The sequence below is a fragment of the Homarus americanus genome, unplaced genomic scaffold (genome assembly GCF_018991925.1).
Source record: "Homarus americanus isolate GMGI-L3 unplaced genomic scaffold, GMGI_Hamer_2.0 scaffold28, whole genome shotgun sequence".
NCBI classification, from domain to species: Eukaryota; Metazoa; Arthropoda; class Malacostraca; order Decapoda; family Nephropidae; genus Homarus; species Homarus americanus.
The window spans coordinates 2,909,071-2,928,044 of NW_024742238.1; the positions used below are offsets into that span (position 1 = coordinate 2,909,071).

The 18,974-nt window shown below is 42.9% G+C and overlaps 1 protein-coding gene across 1 annotated transcript; it reads right to left on the minus strand.

Annotated features, from left to right (window-relative positions):
* Positions 1-946: 946 nt before the first annotated feature.
* On the minus strand, positions 947-16,551 carry LOC121876616. The gene is made up of 14 exons (XM_042381890.1): positions 16,483-16,551; positions 13,692-13,901; positions 10,938-11,070; positions 10,489-10,626; positions 10,082-10,243; positions 9,560-9,788; positions 8,863-9,113; positions 7,905-8,077; positions 7,253-7,494; positions 6,670-6,783; positions 5,116-5,248; positions 4,630-4,817; positions 3,733-4,065; positions 947-2,238 (listed from the first exon to the last, which is right to left on the minus strand). The coding sequence occupies exons 1-14, from the start codon at positions 16,538-16,540 to the stop codon at positions 2,017-2,019; spliced, it is 2,586 nt and encodes an 861-aa protein (XP_042237824.1). The 5' UTR covers positions 16,541-16,551; the 3' UTR covers positions 947-2,016.
* Positions 16,552-18,974: the final 2,423 nt, after the last annotated feature.

Genomic DNA, 18,974 nt, shown 5'->3' on the forward strand with positions numbered 1-18,974 from the left:
ATACAGGTCTTTTCAGATAATACAGGTGTACAGTGTATTGGTATTACTGATGTACCATGACAGTGGCCCAGCAATAATCTTCATGGAGACAAAGCAACATACAATATTTATACTGCAAAGAATGTCTTTGGACAAGAATTTTGCAAACATCTTCCTTTTGCTCATGAAGTAGACAAATTGAAACCTTTCAGGGTGATACAATCATCTGGGAACTGGAAGAAGGATATACAGTACTTATATTTTGATACACATCTGTATCTACAAAAGAAATCACTAGATGAAATAAGCTGGGGTGCATGGTCTTCAGGTGGTCCCCTACGTGACCTTTACGTCAGTGCCAGATTACCATAAGTATTCCAAGAATCTTACCCACATTTGTATATTATTCTCTTGGTCATGGGAGGCTGACACAAGGCGTAATGCAAGTCTTATGTTCCTGTGTACTGTACTGTACCTCTAGTAACGTGTTGTTCTGGTCTCTGGTGTGAGGGAGTGTGTGCCCGCCTGCATGAAAGCATTCTTGATTCATTTATTGTTGAAAACTTTATTATCTGTTTCTGTGAGAGTCAGTTTAGATATAAGGAAATTGGGAAGTTAATAAACGGAGAAGAAACGGAATTTGGAGATTAAAAACTGAGGCAAATAGTAGAGAAGTCGAGGTAAGATTGACACAAGTCATAACAATTGTTGGATTTCTTTCATTTTCCAACTGTAAATTTATATAGTCATTTACAATTCGGTGGACCGAGATTGTCAAGGGCGAAATCCAACGATCTTTAGGACAGGAGGTCTCGCATGGACCAATAGGTCCACTGCATTACCCTTAGTTCTCTTGTTCTTGTTTATATCGACGCAGTAGCCAAACTCACTTTGAACTCCGAAAACGAAATGGACAAATAACTTATAGCACTTGAGAAAATCAGTGAAGGGTACAAAGAATATACAATTATTTATATGAAAAGGTAACATTTATTAAGTAAGGTCACAGGTCAATGCCAGAAATTAGTACGTGGTGCTGTCCTGTTCCTAAGATTGTTGATGCTCCTGAATTGTGTTACTTCAAGGTCACATAACACCAACAGATGTACTGGGTATAGTCCGGAGAATTGACCTGTCATCGTAGACGTGTTGTCTCATGCCAAGCAGTATTATCAAACTATCGCCGAGTCAACATGAAAGGTCATTTGATACATTACAGTAATACACTGTACTCTACAACAAAGAAAAATGTACAAACTAATGTTTATCATTTTTATGCTTTTTAAGCGATGCACATAATGAAAAAAATTCTTTTGTATACACGGTTTCAGATTCAGACGTCTCAAATTTAACAGTCGACCTTGAGGAGCTCCACGCACGCTCCTGGCATTTACCTACGTGCTTCCTCTGGGTAATAATATTAATAATAATTTATATTCGGTCAATATGACCAATGAAAGCTGACAAAGCAACGATAGGTTTGTTTCCAGTAGAGTTCCTTATGCCAGCAGCATCTGGTGTACTTACAGTACAGTACAGTAGGTCCAGGCGGTCACCCATCCAAGTACTAACCAGGCCCAACGTTGCTTAACTAAGGTGATTTGGACAAGAAGTGATGCTTCCAACTTGGTACTAATATCAGATGGTATGCACTTGTAATGTAGTGTGAGTGCATGCATTGTAACATTAACAAAAGATGAACAGAATTTGGGAAATTAGCTTCTTGGAGAGTTTAATGTTAAAAAGAGCTAAACAAAGAGTATTTTGTACAACTACTAATAGAACAAGGTCTCGCGTACTGTACGTATAGACCGCCCTTACATTTTTACTTCGTCATGATTATGTCAGTATTTTTGTCTTATCTTACGAAATCATTTTAAAAATGAATTGACAAGATAATTAGTTGAACTATAAATAGATGTACATGAATATTATGTAAACAAACTGACTTTATGAAAAATTTGGTTAACTTTCCTTAATATTATTTTCACTGGGAAAATAAACTTTTCATAATCACAGCAGACGACTGTCAGTAAGTTAGTACTCTATGTTGGTGATGACCACAGTCCAGTAGATGACCAAGAATATGAACACAATGATGGCGTAGATAATCCTGGCGGCCACCATGGACCTGCTCCCCTTCTTCGGTTTTGGCTCGTCCACACTCCAGCTGACTTCTTTTGGGATGGACACATGGCGGCGTCTCCTCAATCCATACGAGATTTTGCCTGTCAGGTCCACCAACACGTGGAAAATTACCTGCAGGAGTACAAAACCTTGTCACAGTCTTGCTTTAAATTATCAAGAAACGATTTACATTGTTGACCCAGTGGAGGGGGGGGGGGTTGAAAGCATAATGTATTATCTAATGCAAGAGTCGGGAAACAGGGGTAAATTACCCCAAATGGGGTGAATCTAAAAATTTTAGGGGTAATGAATTTGAATTTTGTATATATATATATATATATATATATATATATATATATATATATATATATATATATATTTATATATATATATATATATATATATATATATATAAATATATCTTAGGACATCTTCAGAGCAACGAAGATGTCTTGAATTAAAGCTATCTTATCCATGTTTTCATTGTGGATCTACATGAATATATATATATATATATATATATATATATATATATATATATATATATATATATATATATATATACCATATCCAACAATTTTAGGAGCAAATTGGCTTGTTTTTGTTTACTGTACTAGTGTACTTTGAAGTCTGGGGGTAATTTCATTTTACCCAAAAACATTTTTTGGGTAATACCCAAAAAAGTTCCCCGACCCTTGAATTCTAATGGTAGACCCTGCTGCCATATGGCATCACGAAAATTGTGACCAAGTCCCAGGTTGCTGATCTCTCCTTCTGTCTCATTTACACACAGTTGCAGGGTCTCAATTGTTTCTCTTACTTTGACAACACAACAAACATATATCGTTTCTCACTATTGATTTTTTTTTAATTTTTGTATTTTTTATGGTTCTTTGTTATTATTAGCATTACAGGGTTGTTATTATTATTATTATCATTATTTTATTATTTTATTTTTAAATTTGTATGTTTCCTGTGAATTATTATTATTTTATCTTTGATTTTGCATTTCTATTATAAATTTTATTAACTATGAATTATTATTATTATTATTATTATTACATTTTCGCCCCTCAGGCCTCGATGTGGGTCAGTGACCTGTGCCCGGGTGGGCTAATCCCCCTCCCCCCCCCAAAAAAAACCCCAAAACATGCACAGTCGGTAATGGTTCCCGCAATTACTGACTGTTCATCTGACTTACACAACAAATCATTGCGGTGTGCCAGAATGTTTGTCATGCTGAGTGTGTTTTCCCTACTGTTACACAATAGCGTCCCCCTGTACCTGTCTTGCTCAATATTTTGGTATTTTGAAAGCCAATAATTGAAGTCATAAGTAAAGAGTACATGTAACGTGTATTTTTAATGTCTTTGTATAAGTTTATATACCAAACGTTTTGTTTAAACATGAATAATTCGTACAGCACGTACAGGCAACACTGCCACGTGGCATCTCTCTCTCAAGTGTTTCACCTATACTCTCTTCCTGACTTTACTTCTAAATCTTCTTATTTACATCTTTCGTGTCACTTGACCCGGATATGTTTTAAATGTTCCCTTTGTTTTATGATTGTGTCCTCTCATCCTCACCACTCTCATGCAGTAAACCTGTTAATGTTGTACAGACCATTGTGAATATGAAGGTGATGGCGAAGAAACACCAGACGTCGATGGCCTTGGTGTAGGAGGTCCTGGGGAGGCCGTCAGAGATCTGCTGGTAGAGGGCGTAGAGCACGAGCAGCGTGGTGAGCGACATCATCACCCTTAGGTCAGTGTTCTCTCGCTTGCAGTAGAGCGAGGCGTAGCTGATCACCATGAGCATGATGGTGGGCAGGTAGGTCGACGTCAGGTAGAACCAGAAGCGGCGGTATAGTGTGATCTTCACGTCGGCCACACTGTAGTTAAGATTCACCTTGTGCGCGATGACCACGGCAGCCACCTCATACTCTGTCAGCAGCACCTACACACATTTGTCTTCGTTATTACATGACTACACTATCAGCTGCACTGCATCCACTACACTAGCATCTACGTCAACTACTCTAACATCTTTATGGGGGGAGGGGACCCCCAACAAATATTTTGATTATTTTTTCATGAGGTGGTTCCACCCAAACTCCCACGTTGGGGACATTTCTGGGTTGCTTGTCATATAACTTATAATGTGAAGAGTGTGGCTGGTGGTCCTGCTGGCTCGCTACAGCTAAAACTGTTTCTTTGAGAGGAACTTGGCAAAAAGATAATGCATGATCAGTTTATTTATATGTTATTCATAATTTTTCTCTTAAAATACAAGAATTTACCAAATGCTTGATGGCAGCTGCTGCTCGCCACCTGCTGCCTCTACCTGCCCCCGAACACGGAGAAGTGACTGATAGTGCAAGTGTGTACAGTACCAGAGCTGGCATGAGGCAGAATGTGATGTTTGTTAACAGATCATAGTGAACTACAGGCGCGCGCTCATCTAACACAAACTTAACACTAAGACAAATATTAGAGTAATTATCACTACTATAGTCTTCACCTCTCCCAGGTAGGTGACGTTCAGGTCCTGCCAGATGAGAAAGTCCAGTCTGGCGGAGGTGAGTCGCAGCAGCAGGTGACATTGCTGGGTGTCGAAGGGGAAGTTCCTGAGGTTCATAGAACAGGAGAAGGGAGCGTTGACCTTCTGACTCAGTCTCAGGGGGTTGCTCCTCCCTTCATACACCTCATCTGAAAGGAATTACTCTGGTGTTAAAGTGTCTCGTCTTAACCTTTTGTGGAAATTGTATCTCACTGTAATACACCTCTCTCTCTCTCTCTCTCTCTCTCTCTCTCTCTCTCTCTCTCTCTCTCTCTCTCTCTCTCTCTCTCTCTCTCTCTCTCTCTCTCTCTCTCTCCTTGTTTGGTACCCTCCCTAACTTTGCTTTCCTTACTTTCTGTTCCTCTGCCTTTCTCCTTCCCCACTTGTGAATTGACCTTCTCCCTTGTCTCCATCACCGCCCCTCCCGCACCCAGAAACTCTCCTTACCGTGGGTGGGGGCGGAGGGGTCGTCTGGCTCCGGGGGTGAGACGCGTCTGGCGGTGAGGACGGGGTCAGTGGTGTAGATCTTGGGGAAGTCTGCGTTCATGTATTCCACCTTGGGCGTCCATACCTGTGAAAGCTGTGGTGGTGGTGGTGGTGGTTAGTTTAGTGGTGGTGGTGGTTAGTTTAGTGGTGGTGGTGGTTAGTTTAGTAGTGGTGGTGGTGGTTAGTTTAATAGTGGTGGTGATGGTGGTTAGTGTGGTAGTAGTGGTGATGTTAGTGTTGGTTATGGTGATGTTTGAGGTAGTAGCGTTAGTGGTAATGGTGTTGTCGCTAGTGATGATGAGGAGTGAGGGTATTGATGGTGATAATAATGACGATGATAGAGATTAATGATAATGGTGTTTACAAAGGTGTTAATTGTTGTAGTTTGTGATCTCTTGGGGTAATTTCACCTTGAGATTAACCATACCCTAGCGTAAACCTAACCTAACCTAACCTCCCCAGATAGCGTTACGGAAGATGCAGGAAGCTGGGGTGTCAAATCTTCAGGTGGTCCTCTTCAGATATATATTTGTACTGTACCTGAACAACTGCACAATTTTTAAGACGAGTTGTTAATACTTACATGATCAAATTAATGGACGTGTTTTGGCCGATGCATGGACAAAAACTTAACCTGGACAAAATCACCGGACAGTTTAGGTGTTGTAATATTAACGTTTAGTGTAGGTTAGGTCAGGTCAGGTTAGTGTAGGTCAGGTTAGGTCAGGTTAGTGTAGGTCAGGTTAGATTAGTTTATGGTGCTCAGCTGAAATGTTGAAAATAGTCTAGTTTTTATTTTTTACACGTATGTGGCCCTTGATAAAGAGATAGGTGTGTGGACCCTGGTAGAAACAACAGTGTGGCCCCCCTGGTAGAAACAACAGTGTGGCCCCCTGATAGAAACAACAGTGTGGCCCTTGGTAGAAACAACAGTGTGGCCCCCTGATAGAAACAACAGTGTGGCCCCTGGTAGAAACAACAGTGTGGCCCCCTGATAGAAACAACAGTGTGGCCCCTGGTAGAAACAACAATGTGGTTCCCGGTAGAAACAACAGTGTGGGCCCCTGATAGAAACAACAGTGTGACTCCCCGGTAGAAACAGTGCGGCCCCTGGTAGAAACAACAGTGTGGCCCCTGGTAGAAACAACAGTGTGGCCCCTGGTAGAAACAACAATGTGGTTCCCGGTAGAAACAACAGTGTGGCCTGGTAGAAACAACAGTGTGGCCCCTGATAGAAACAACAGTGTGGCCCCTGATAGAAACAACCCTGATAGAAACAACAGTGTGGCCCCTGGTAGAAACAACAATGTGGTTCCCGGTAGAAACAACAGTGTGGGCCCCTGATAGAAACAACAGTGTGACTCCCCGGTAGAAACAGTGCGGCCCCTGGTAGAAACAACAGTGTGGCCCCTGGTAGAAACAACAGTGTGGGCCCTTGGTAGAAACAACAGTGTGGGCCCTTGGTAGAAACAACAGTGTGGCCCCCTGGTAGAAACAACAGTGTGGCCTCCCTACCTCGATATAGTTAATCTCGTCCAGGTCCTTAAGGTTGGTGTATCGGAGGCGCTGGTCCAGCCAGGAGAGCGTAGTCGACAGGTCTACCGTCAGCTTCATGTCTCGGATGTTGATCTGTCGAGGTTCATATTGTTTAACCCTTTGGCTGCCGGAGTTTTCCCTAAGCTGAATAAAATCGCCTGGTGGTAGCCAGAATTAAGAAGAATGGGATAAAGTGCGGGAACTGCATCGAAAGGGTTTAGGATCTAAATCACTTCATTCTTCACTTAACTTCCCATACATATTAAACTCCGTCAGTTAGCCATCGTACACTCTGCATTAAACTGCCCCCCCTGTTAGTTATTATCTGGTAGTTATTAAGTAATATCTAAGCCTATTATATTGCAAATTTTAATGCCAGGGGAGATTTCGTAGCATGGTTTTTATTTGTTGCTAAATTTAGTCCTCGCAGGACTAATGTGTATCTGCCAACATTTATATAGTCCTCACAGCACCCATCTGTAACTCCTAGCACCTTTGTGAACCTCCCAGAACACATGTGTACTCCAAGCATCCTTATAAGCCTCCCACCACCCGTGTGTACCTCAGAGAAGCCTTGGATGGAGAGGGACAGGTTCATTTTCAGCGGGCCGAGGGATACACCAGCCGGGGTCAGGGTAGAGAGGTAGCCCTTGGGTAGTACCAGCTTTTCGCACCCTGTCTCGTCCGTATTGTCTGGACAGTCCACCCGCAGGTCACACCGCTGCTCCAGCTTGATGCAGGTACCGTCCCCACATGTGTATTCCCAGTCGTAGCACGCTGACAATGACAACTCGTGTTGTGCACCTGTGGGGGAGGAAGAGATCACACCTACAGTAGTTACCTCATTAACTCACCCCCGGCCGTTCTATATTGGTACAAAGGCCTCTGTTGCGTTTTTGCTCCCATTCTCGACACAGTAAGACTCACAGCACTAGTTGGAGCCAGTGGGGGGCCGGAGGAGGAAGGGAGAGGTGTGGCCATGGTACATTACAGTACATTCTCTTTTATGTTGGTGGATTGAACAGTTATTACCATGGTAACTTTCTCACCATTCTCTTTATCGTGTCTTCTGCTATACAGGACTTTGTGTTAAGAGTATTAGAAGAGAACAATGATATACCCTGCCCTTACAAACACCCTGCTTCCACACCCCACCCCTACACACTCACCTTTTGCAACATCCACCCCACACACTCACCCTTTCCAACACCCACCTTCAGGTTTGCCGCAGACGTTATAGTTGGTGGTGAGTATCCACTGGTGGGTGCCGATGGGGTAGGAGAGGTCGTAGGTGTAGTAGGTGGCCAGGGTGAGGTTCTTCCACTGATCGTGCAGGTACCAGGTGCTTGTTTCCTCTTTTAAGTACACGTGGTATTTGGTGAAGCCCCTGGTCACGTATAGGTCAGTTAGTGGTTAGGTTAGGTTAGATTGGTGTTTTGGTAATTTGTTAGGTGTCTGATCACCTTAACTGTCACTCATGGCATAAAGAAGGTCAAAGTAAGACTAGCTAAGGCTCAGTAAGGTCAATTATGGATCAATAAGTTCAGTTATGGCTCGCTAAGGCGAATGCTAGATCATTAAGGTCAATTATAGCTCAAAATGAGGTCACTTATGGTTGAGAAGTTATGGCTCACCAAGGTCAATTATGGCTCATTACCCTACCTTATTACCTTAAGATTAATTATGGTTCATTAAGGTCAGCTATGGTCTTAAGGGACATTATAATACACCTCCAACCTTCAACTTTTAAGAGAGAGTTTTGGAAGATAAAAGTGATTGAACTAGCGAGAGTAAACAGGGAGAGTCGGTGGGATGATAAGAGTAGTCAACTGTGTGGTTTACCTCTATTTCCGAGGATTACGGCCGGCAGCAAAGGATGATGATGATGATGATGATGATGATGATGATGATGATGTTGGTATGATGAGGCTTCCTGCTCACTATACAGTGCCTCATGAAGTCGTGAGTCAGTAGAGGGGGTATAAATAAATACCACAGTTGAATGGTGACAGAATAGGAACGATATAGTTGTGTGGAGTGACATTGTGGTGTTATAGGGATGGAATTCTCTATGTGATAGTTTTTAACACGTTGTAATTTGGCGTTGTTTCAATATTTGGACAGTTACAAACTGACCTCAAGTTATGGGGGCAGACGAAGGCAGCAGCTTACATGAAGGTGGGCCTTTGTGCACCCTGTTGATGTAGAGTAAACCAGGCGGACTTTATGTCAGTCTCACACAGTCCCCGCATCTTGAGCACGGCAGGTACCTCCTCCTCCTCGCAGGCGAAGCAAAACTTGTAGGTGTCACTACAATTAATGTCGTCCCACTCCTCGACCTGGGGAGGGATCAACAGCCCAGCACAGTTGAGGGTCTTGGACGTAGATGATCCCTTGAAGTTGGTAAAGTTGAGTAGATTCCCCTGAGGACACACAAACATTAGTTCAACACACCACAAACAGCAACTAGGATGTGTTTCTGGGTGCCAAAGTCTTAGTAACAACAAACACATACAAGTATTAAGCTACTTAAAGATTTCCTAATATTTCGTTTTAAAACACAGTTAATTATTATTAGCCAATCTGTATGAACGTCCGGCGCTGCTCTGTCTAGGTCCTGGTGTGACTTGTGTGTGAACAGTTGGCGTCATGGAATTACTACATAATGTTAGGACGAATATTACAGAGGCACAGCCTGGTACTGTATGTCATTTTATTTCCAGTGATAGTATTTTTGCACTCATATCCTCGCATTGCCTTTCTAGAACCTCTGCCTGTAACATGGTAACTTACTAGACCAACGACGCTTTTTGGTGATTTTTTTTTATTCCACCCAAACGAAATATTGTTTAGGAACGTCAAGCCTCACCTCCAGGTCTGTCCATTTGCCATTTTCTGCTGCGTCAGTGGCGGCGATCCAGAAGAATCCTTTGGCGTGGTTGGGTGGCTGGCAGACAGAGATGAAGGGCGTAGCTGCCTGGTAGAGCCTGGTGTTCTCCTCGGCATTGCGGGGAAGGCTCATTACCGTCTTGAGGTTGGTGCACCACTGACGGGCAGCGGCGTTAGTCAGCCTCTCCGGGAACAACGTCGTCTGGGAACTGAAGGAGGCGTGTTACCCTCACTTGTTCTCATTCCCTTCATCTACCTACCTGTCTCTCTATCTAGTCCTTTCTCTCGTTGTATGTGTGTTTGTGGGTGATTATACCGGAGACTCAGGTAATGTATTAAAGTATGGTCTTGTTAAACCTAATGTTACAAACTGTGATGTTCTTGAACCTTGTGTCGTGTATTCACTCCAATAAATAATAATTTTAGTTGTGAATTCTGATAGGTTGAACCGTCACTCATTACTTATTCACGGGTAAGGTAAAGTTTGACCACCCAGACTTACCTACGGGTGCAGTACTCTTGCTGTGGTAGGTCGAAATCTGTGACCTGACCCTCGATTTGCCAGGAGGTTGAGGACCAAGCCACTATGTCACCCTCGTCGACGCTGGAGGAACATCTGGCCAAGGCAAGCACCTCCTCCTTGCTCAGGCCACGACTGTACAGGCTGCCGGCACGGTCATTCAAGGTCAACCGAGGTCACGAGGAAAAAAGTCGTATTGTTTTGTTTGTATTTTTATCTCATCTCATAAATATACCTACCCACCCTCTCGACCCCTCCCTACACTTACACAAACCTCTCCACCTCTCCCCACACCTACCCATCCTTCCCCACACCTATCCACACCTTCCCACACCTACCCATCCCTCCCCACACCTATCCACCCCTCCCTGCACTGCACCTATACTTACTTGAAGCCGGTGATGATGCCGGAGAAGCTCTGTTGCTCCTGGTAACCGCCCTGCACCAGGTCCGTCTCCTGGCCCAGCACTAGGGAGCCGTTCATCAGGATATTGCGCGGGGTGATATCGTCAGTGTTCTGCAGCTGCCTGAAGGAGGAGACACGACTAAATTGGTGTCGTTCAGATTTGCTGTTAGTTGTGCTACACCAAGTTGTCGTCATTCTAACTACTGAAAGTCGTCACACTATATGGGCGTCACTCTTACTCTTAGCTGTCGCTCAGTATGAGAATGTAAGCTAATTAATGTAATTCACAACTTAGGTAAATTAAAGTAAGGTAACACAAACAGGTGGCTTCTTCACTTTCCTTCCTTCCTTCTTTCCTTCCTTCCTTCCCCAATACCTCCCCTGTCTCACTCCCTCCCTCCTTTGTCTCACTCCCTCCCTTGTTTCACTCACCCATCGAGATAGACGAAAAACTTCTTGTACTGGACGACGAAACAGATGTGATACCAGACGCCAGGGACGTAGGTCATATTCCTGAGGCCGTACTTGTAGTTCCCGCCCACCGCTATGTATGCCACGTACTCTTCTATGGGTCATGGAAAAGGTTAAAGAGAGGTCAGAGAGGTATAAAGATGAGGTAAATGAAGGTGTCAAAGGGTCAGGGAGGAATAAATTTGGGGTCAGTGAAGGTCAAAGAAGGTCACAGAGGTATAAAGTTAAGGTCAGGGACGGTCAGAACTGATCAAAGACTAATTCTATAAAGAGACAGTGTTTACAGTAGAGTCCAGACTAAGGTCTTGGAATGAAGTAAAAAAAAAACACACACAGGGAAAATCACTAGAGTCACAAGAGAGTGTCAGGTCCGTGGCTCGTCGCCCTAAGAAAGCTTAAAGTCGGTGACTTATGCTTCTAAAATAAATGAAAGGGTGCGAGAGAGGTATTAGCTTTACTAAATTCGGATTATGTGGAGAGAACTTGAAAGGCGTAAGACAAGATCGTGAATAAGAGACAGATAGAGACCAGGAAATGCCCAAGAAGTTTTAGAAGGGAAGAAGTATGGGATGTGTACTGTGTAAGATAAAGATGAAGAAATAGCTGTACTAAAACACCATACTCATACTATTGGCAGATAATTGTTCCACATAACTAATATCTGGTAATTACTGCTGGAAACGGTCGCTGTAAAGGTTAATGACACTTGTTGCCAATTACCACTTTACTTTTGTGTGTTAAGACTCGACGTCTTGTTCCCTATCTCCTCTAGACATGAACAATGGTGGATTAAATATTTACAGGTAAGCGAGGGTGTCTGGCCTCAGGGGGTAAATTGGTAGACTAACAGAGAGGTTTTTACTACTAATAACTCACTCAGCACCTGAGGGGAAGACTGTGTGTGTGGGTGACAATTAAGTAAACACACGATGCTCTTAAATAGGACAACTGATAACGATATAAACTCACAGTTGATAATTTTGTGCTACAGTGTTTTTATTTAGTAGTAAATTTATCTTATTAGTAAGTTTTCATCGTAGTGAGAATTGAAGGATAATGTTTTTACAGCTGAACATCCACCAAGAACGTTATGTATAAATGTTGTAAGAATCTGTAATTGTTTCATTAATACACAAGTGACGTTCTCTGAGTGTTTCGTGGAGCTTGTGTATCATTGAAAATGAATGGCAGCTGTCACACACACACACATACCTAATGAATAATACGGGAGGCATTTGTTTCTCATTATAATGGTTAGTTACTTATGAAACAAATATTGTGAAGAGAAACAGTTAAGGAAAATTAAAGCGAGGAAGAATTTAATATGGCTGGTTGATGTGGTGAATGAAATGGCTAAGTGAGAGAGAGATGGAGTGGATATATGTGTGTGTATTTGTGTGTTTGCGTGTGTGTGTGCGTGTGTGGCTAGACATGTGAGTAACAGATAAATAAAACATGTTATTACCGTCTCATACAATAGGTGAAGGTATAGTTAGAGCAAGTGTTAAGAGCTATAGAAGAGGTTAATACAATACTTATGTCAGGGAAAAGGTCAGTGGTACAGTCATAACCAATTGGGGTGAAACTTGGGAGCTGGGAGGTGTGTAAGTGGGGTGCTGGGAGGTGTGTAAGTGGGGAGCTGGGAGGTGTGTAAGTGGGGAGCTGGGAGGTGTGTAAGTGGGGAGCTGGGAGGTGTGTAAGTGGGGAGCTGGGAGGTGTGTAAGTGGGGTGCTGGGAGGTGTGTAAGTGGGGAGCTGGGAGGTGTGTAAGTGAGGAGCTGGGAGGTGTGTAAGTGCTGGAGGGGTGTGTGTGGGGAGCTGGGAGGTGTGTAAGTGGGGTGCTGGGAGGTGTGTGTGAGGGGAGCTGGGAGGTGTATAAGTGGGGAACTGGGAGGTATGTAAGTGGGGAGCTAGGGTGGTAAGTGAGGGGAGGGCTGGTGTAAGGAGTCAGAGCTGGGAGGTGTGTAAGGGGAGCTGGGTGTATAAGTGGGGAGCTAGGAGGTGTGGGTGAGCTGGAAGGTGTATAAGTGGGGAGCTAGGTGTGTAAGTGAGGAGCTGGGAGGTGTGTATAAGTGGGGAGCTAGGAGGTGTGTAAGTGAGGAGCTGGGAGGTGTGTAAGTGGGGAGCTAGGAGATGTAAAGTGGGGAGCTAGGAGGTGTGTAAGGAGCTGGGAGGTGTAAGTGGGGAGCTAGGAGGTGTAAGTGAGGGGCTGGGAGGTGTGTGTAAGGGGGGGAGGGGTGGTGGGGAGCGGGATAAGTGGGGAGCTAGGAGGTGTAAGGTGAGTTGCTGGGAGGTGTGTAAGTGGGGAGCTGGGAGGAGGTGTGTAAGTGGGGAACTGGGAGGTATGTAAGTGGGGAGCTCGGAGGTGTGTAAGTGGGGAGCTGGGAGGTGCGTAAATGGGGAGCTGGGAGGTGTATAAGTGGGGAGCTGGGAGGTGTATAAGTGGGGAACTTTATATCGTTCACTCATTCAATTTGTAAATGGTGCTTGTTGACACAATAGGAACCATGATCCCGTCCCCTACACGCCGTTTCTTCTGTAAATAACCTTAAAATATTGAAAATTGGATTCTAGCTTGTTTTAGATATATATTTGTTTGAGTGAGTGTGTGTACTATGTCGTATGTGTATGGATGTGTGTACATGGCAGTGTATATACTGTATTTGTATGTGTGCACGTGTTAACATAAAGACTACAAACAGAGAGCATCACTCACTAAGGCCCATATTGAGTTCGTTGTTGTTCTTGTCAGAGGTGGCGTAGGAGTACACGTAGGTCTTCTCCCTGAAGTGGTGGATCCAAAACCAGGAGCACACAGAGAGGTTGGTGAGAGGGGGGCTGGAGGTTGGGTCCAGCATGATGGTAGCTCTGGCCTCCGAGCTGGGCAGGTTGTCTGGCTGGAAGAACAACGCCCGCTCGCTCACACCTGTCGACCACACACACACACACGTATGACATAACATCAAAATTACTTAATTACTTCAACGAGCTGGTGGTAGATCTTGCACCTCTCACTACTCCTGCCCGGATGTGAAAAGGGTGTTGTCCGGTGCGACTCTACCAAACACAGCAGGTTTTCTCCGGGTACTCTGGTTTTCTCCTGAAGGACAAACTCACCAGCAATAATGATGAAATTAAACACGCCACCGACCTCCTTCCTTCCCCAGAAAAAAGTACCAATAAAAAAAATCTTGTACAAATGTAATAACGTTACTAATGTAGTATACTATTCTGTACCAGTCATGTTAGAAATACCATAACATCCGTACTGACATAGACCCTCTTGAGATACCCGGAACTATGGTGAAATTTGTGGGAGACGGGTGAAGACTTCTATATTCCTGCATCTTGTTCTCTGGTCTCGCTTGCTTTCATCAACAGTGGTACTAAAATATATTCCTTTATTTTATTTTATTGAAAGTTGTTACGATTGATATTTTTACGTAACACTAAACGAGAATTTTGTTGTTGCCATAGTTAAATAATTCTTGTATGAAACTGTATTTTTAAAGAGTCCAATTTAAACCCAGACGCGTGTTGTCTCAATAAGTATAGGGAAGTAGTGATGTAGATTGAAAGGAGAAAAATAGATGGAGGGAATGTGCTACTTGGAGGGGGGGTAATTAGGTTAAGTTATATAAGTTTAGTTGGGTTAGGTTATGTAAGGTTAGGTTGGCTTAGATTAGGTTATATTAGGTTAGCTTAGATAAGGCTATATTTGGTTAAGTTAGCTTATGATATGTTAGGGTAGGGTAGCTTATAAGGTATTCGGTTGTGTTAGATTAGCTTAGATTAGGGCATGTTAGGTTAGGTTAGTATTAGGGTGTTTAAACTCAAGCTGAAATAAGCTGAGGTGCCTAATCTTTACGTAATCCTACATTTATTTTGACAAGTATTTCGTCTCAATTCAACAGATCTTGCTCTGTCCCTCTGAGATTTAGATAACCTTAATATTCTATAATTATTTAATAAAACTCAGTAAAGTAGTGACCCTCCCTCGTTTGCTAGGAGGAGGTCGTTTATCTAATATACTATCGGACTAGGCATGTGTGTGTGTGTCTGTTCTGGGCAGCCGAAATGGCACAATCGTTTTTCATCAAACTTGGAGGAAAAATCGCAAAAAATTCGTAGAGTGGAACAAACCTGGTCCCATGTCGATGGTTTCTTTAGGAAGGCATTAGCTCACAATTTTATTTACGATGGAAAACGATGCAAGTCTACGGACTTGGCGCACCCTAATTAACCGTGCAAGTCTACGGACTTGGCACACCCGCATTCGCTGTTCGCTGTCACGAGCGTTCAAACTCTCACAAAGGCACGAACGTGACCAAGATCACTTGTAGTGACTATAAGGGTTGTTAGGGACCCAGACTGGCTGCGTGGTACATGTACAATACAAGTCTAGGTCGAAATTCCCTGAACACATTTGGCAACTTTTGCATCTACTGTGCTTATGGGTCATGTATGTCATAATAATAATAAAGAAAGAGTTATAATAGTACAGTACGTCAACGAATTTCTGTGTTTGTTTACATTGTGACTTCTACCTTGAGTGTGACAACGTCTCCTATACAGTTAGTTTATTTAGATTTAGCTCAATTTAGACCAAGGTCACACCAACAGTGGTAGACAGATCTGGGGCGAGAGTGAGTGAGGTAGAGACAAAGTGACATAGAACCAGTGATACAGGTATTGTTAATAAATGGTTGTACATGTTAGGCTATTACCCCTTGTTCCCGCACGTCTTGTCACCCCGTCATTTGCAACACTTAACATATTTTGACCGAAACTTTTTACTGTAATTTGCTAGGTGTGGTGTATACAGTATACTAAGTCGATTACCTATTAAGTATGAATACAACATGTCAGTGGTGAGTGTTTTATTCTTCACGTACACTGCATGAGGGTGTCGCTCCTCCCTCAATAATACACAACACATTACGTCATTTGTTCATGGGAAAATAAACCTTATGTTGTGTTAATTATTTTCAGTGTCACTTCACTAACTGCAACCTAGCCTAACCTAACTGCAACGTATCATATGAAGATTAAGCACCCCAGACTATTTCGCCTGATGACTTATCACACTAATGCTAACCTAACAAAACCTAACCTAACCTAGCCTAACCTAACAAAACACAATCTAACCTAACCTGACCAAATATATATCAGAAGACTTACATCAGTTCGCTCGCCACAACCACCACTAAACACTCGTTGGCGATTTACTGAGCTGGTCTACCTCCACAATGCAAAAACCTGGAGACCTAATAAATAATGCTAACACCTGGAGACACTTAGAAGACATTGTTGCCAAGTGAGAGGGGGTGGTAGACAGTAGTGGGTGGTGGCAGACAGTAGTGGGTGGTGGTAGACAGTAGTGGGTGGTGGCAGACAGTAGTGGGTGGTGGTAGACAGTAGTGGGTGGTGGCAGACAGTAGTGGGTGGTGGTAGACAGTAGTGGGTGGTGGTAGACAGTAGTGGTAGATAGTCACTCAGTAACTCACCTGGCTGTAGGTAGAGGAGTGTCAGCAGCGTCGTCCAGGTGAACCAACTTAACTCCATCTCGGGGACCTCACACCTGCCGGATAAGGTGACATGAGTGACCATTATCTCAACCTCACGTGACTTGGTGATGGGAGGTTCTATACTGGAGGTTATTATAAGAACCTCACACCAATTAAGTGTTACCAGGTGTATACGTAGTAGTATTGATAATTAGACACCTGTTTCGCACCTGTGAGACTGATAATTAATGTGACCAGGTGTCGACTGTACATTCTGTTACTATAACTTAACCTAACACAGGACACACGTAGCCTGACACTGAGTCCTGGAGGTAAACAGAGAGTAGCACAGGAATGAGAATTTAGAAAGATGGGAATTGAAAGTGAAGGACAAAGTGAAAATTAAATGAAAGAGAAGGTGTAAGAGAGGAATTGAAAGGGTAAACAATATATAAAAAATCATCGTTATCGTCGTCAATGTTTTAAGCGCCTTTTTTATTTTTATTTGTCTGGTTTAGCTGTGATAAAATCCCTGTGTACTGTCTCCCACCCACCAGGACCCACTACTCCCTGACGAGCAATATACGCGATAACAAGTAGCAGCAAGTGATGAAACGTAGATTATCCAGTAACACGTCAAGTCTACTGATTGACAATATGACCTAAATACACACAGGTGACCTAAATACCTTGACACACTCCACCCTCTATACCCAAGTGACACAGAGGTCTTCAGCACCACTACTTGGTCTCGTCAGAATCACTTTTTTCTCGTTTTAATTGTTTTGCCAGTGAACGATGTCGTTGGCTTACTTCCACAAAAAGAATCTTGAAAAATGTAGGACCTGTTAATGGTAGGTTAGATACAGCTCTATAGATTAAACCTTTTTTTCCCGGACTCAAGGAGGCAGTGTGGTAGGAACTGCACTTCACTGCCCTTTTTTCCCCAATTGTAAAGTTAGGTGAATTGAGGGTGTCTCAGGTGCGAACTATAGACATTTAGGACGGAAAATGAGCGGATTACCTGAAAATTAGACACCTCAGCTTACTTCACCCGAAGATTAACCAATCTAACCCCTCAGGTAACATTAGGGTGGCTGTTCTTAAGAGGAATTAAGTTGGAGTGTCTAATTTTCATTTTATCTGGAGTGATATAATTCTGTATTCGGCCGCCGCCGCTGCCCCCAACACGAAGCTTTAGAGGGAGTACAGTATAATACAGTTATAATATAGGCAGTAGGTAGTAGGCAGCTATCAAACAGGGAGGTACTACCACCTGGGAAGATATTGGAAGCATAATGTATTGTCTAATGGTAGACCCTGCTGCCATATGGCATCACAAATATTGTGATCAAGTCCCAGGTTGCTGATCTGACTTTCTGCCTCATTTACAGACAACTGCAGGGTCGCAATTGTTTCTCTTATTATCGACAACAGCATAAAATATTGTATATCGCTTCTCACTCTTGATTTTCTTAATTTTTGTATACATTTATTGTTTATTATTATTATTATTATTATTATTATTATTATTATTATTATTATTATTATTATTATTATTATTATTATTATTATTATTATTATTATTATTATTATTATATTTTCGCCCCCAGGCCCCGATGTGGGTCAGTTACCTGTACAGTAGTTGGGTGGGCTAATCCCCATTAAAAAAACTGAGCCTGTGTTTGTGTTCGTCCCCACACTGTTGATAGGGCGGGTTGGTTGTGGTCATCACTTGGGTAGTAGAAGGACATATTCTATTTTTGGAGTCAAGGGGTTAAAGGTCAAGTCACTGTTTCTTAAGAAAAATCTAATAATTTTATTCCCAGAATATCTCAGTTGTTGTTTACTCAGATATGACCAAACTTATACACGACTTCTGGTTACCTGTTGGGGGGACACTGCAAGGTCGAGAAATAAAGAGTGAGGGAACACAGAAGGTTAAGAGAATATAATGCTACCTTTGAAATGGTCGATAAATTTTGAACAGGAATCTTTAAAACTGACTGTGCTTGTTGAAGAAGATGACGATGCATTATTAGTCATAAAGCTACACAAGGAAGTGTGTTAGCATACGTAGCTGCTCGTACAAACATTCAGAGATACTGTCAGGAATGTGTACAACTTTAATGATGATGATGATTAGAGTGATGATGATAAGAGTGTAGGATGGTGGTTGTTTATGAGGCAACAGGACTGGTTCACCTCTGATGTGTACAACGTGCAGTTTTTTGTACAGCTAACAGAACCCAAGGACCCCTGTGAGACGTATAAGCTCCTTCACCACACTCTAAACGTTACACCCACCACACACCCACACACCACACACCCACACACCCACACACCACAGATCACCTCGCTAAATATTAATGTTTTTTTTTTGGGGGGGGGGGGTGGGAATATTTTGGTATTTCGCTCCACCAAAGTGTAAATGGAAGATCTACGTTTCAAGGTATTTATGTTCATCTAGTATCAAGACATTGGTTCTGGGC